The sequence below is a fragment of the Fopius arisanus genome, unplaced genomic scaffold (assembly GCF_000806365.1).
Source record: "Fopius arisanus strain USDA-PBARC FA_bdor unplaced genomic scaffold, ASM80636v1 scaffold00043, whole genome shotgun sequence".
NCBI classification, from domain to species: domain Eukaryota; kingdom Metazoa; phylum Arthropoda; class Insecta; order Hymenoptera; family Braconidae; genus Fopius; species Fopius arisanus.
In genome coordinates, this window is record NW_011887782.1 from 482,892 (window position 1) to 484,542 (window position 1,651).

Sequence of the window (1,651 nt, forward strand, 5' to 3'; positions counted from 1 at the left end):
TGCTCCAAATAAGGTGACCTGCTCATTTTTTGAACTGGAGATGAAAACGCGGGGCCGCCATACTGCAAACATCATCCCTTCCCTTATTATGCGCCAAACAAATGTTCTTGAACCTATTTGAATGAAGCGTAATTACTGCAAACGCAACACCTGACGCGGGCGAAAAAATAAGTTTTAGTGTTGATATAAAAGGTGCAGAATTCGTCCCCTGATTTGCTTTCATAAATAAATATACGATTGTTACGTTTCCCAAATGGTTCAACGTAAATTGATACAAACAAATTTTTTTTTCCCAGGAGATTTCCATTAATCATGGGCAATATTGATATTCCTTGATTATAAAAACTGTTTGTAAATATTGACCATGCTGTCGTTAAATTTCCCAAATGATTCCTTAACGGCAAAATTTTTTACCTATTGAAAATTTTCCTACCATTTGTCGCCGACATTGTGGACATTGTGGTTCAGTACAGCCCTCGTTGCTGCGCGGCATACGAAAGTGTGAACTAGCATTTGCTGATATATTCCCTGGATATTTATGTATATATTCGGACTGATCTACCTAACTGATTATTGAAAAATATGTTGTGTTAGCACCATTGGTGTCAGGAAGGATGAGTTTCTCCAGCGATGAAGTAAATTTTTTGGTGTACCGGTATTTACAGGAGTCTGGTAAGTATTCAGAACGTTTAACATAACCTCATATATCCGCCAATTGTGTAGTAACTTGGGAATTTAGACGAAACATATTCTTTGTTATGGCCGCGTCTACCTTTGACTGCGAATTTATTACTTAACACGATGCAATTCACTTCAATACTTGAAGAGTCCATTGGCAAGTTCTGAGCGACAGAGTTTATCGTCGATTTACTGGCCAATTGATGTGTGGGCTAATTTTGTCTGAACAACATACAATTCATAAGCTTTGAACAGCTTTTTATTAGATATTAGTGAAAAGAAATACAGATGCAGTTACACGATTGTAATCACAAACGTTGAAATTCACAAATAAATGGATAGTCGAAAGCACTGTCTACGACTTTATTTAGATTTAAGCTCTTGGATTGAAGAGTGTCGTTGAGTCCTACAATAATTAATCCCACTCAGTAAGTAGCAATCCTAAAATTTGCCTTCAAAAGAGTCGTATTGTCGATGAATTGTGGTATTTCACCAAATTTGCTGTCTGCGTATTGCCTTATTTGCTTTAGCGCGGACTTCTCCGTTAATCTGTAAACAATCAAGCAATTGAATGATGGAGAGTGGAAAAAAGGTTTCGATTTAGTATTTGATCGATGAATACTGACAACATTGTTTCTCTCGTGGAAATTTGATGGGATTCTGTGAAATAATAAAAGAAAATTTCAAAAAATAAAAAATAGTATCGATTCAAACATAAATTTGCAGAAATTGCCGTAATATGACATATTTTTCCAGAATTTTGTCGAAAACAATTCCACAAAAAAAATATGAGAAGTGAATGTATGTTAAAATCGTGTCCTAATGTCATAATTTATCCTGCTGTTACATGTTCTGACGAATACCCATTTTCAAGCTATCCTCTGAAAACGGAAAAGTATTGCATTATCTGTAATTAATGACATTTTAAAACATGATCTTATATATTGACAGAGTAAGTATCAAGTAAGCCAAT

The 1,651-nt window shown here is 35.0% G+C and overlaps 1 protein-coding gene across 1 annotated transcript in view; it reads left to right on the plus strand.

Annotated features, from left to right (window-relative positions):
• The window catches only part of ebi (transducin beta like ebi), a gene marked incomplete at its 5' end in the record, with an annotated part of 18,716 nt that continues 17,065 nt past the window's right edge, over window positions 1–1,651 (plus strand). The window contains 1 exon segment of the mRNA XM_011305577.1: window positions 1–672. Within this exon segment, the coding sequence (XP_011303879.1) occupies window positions 615–672 (58 nt within the window).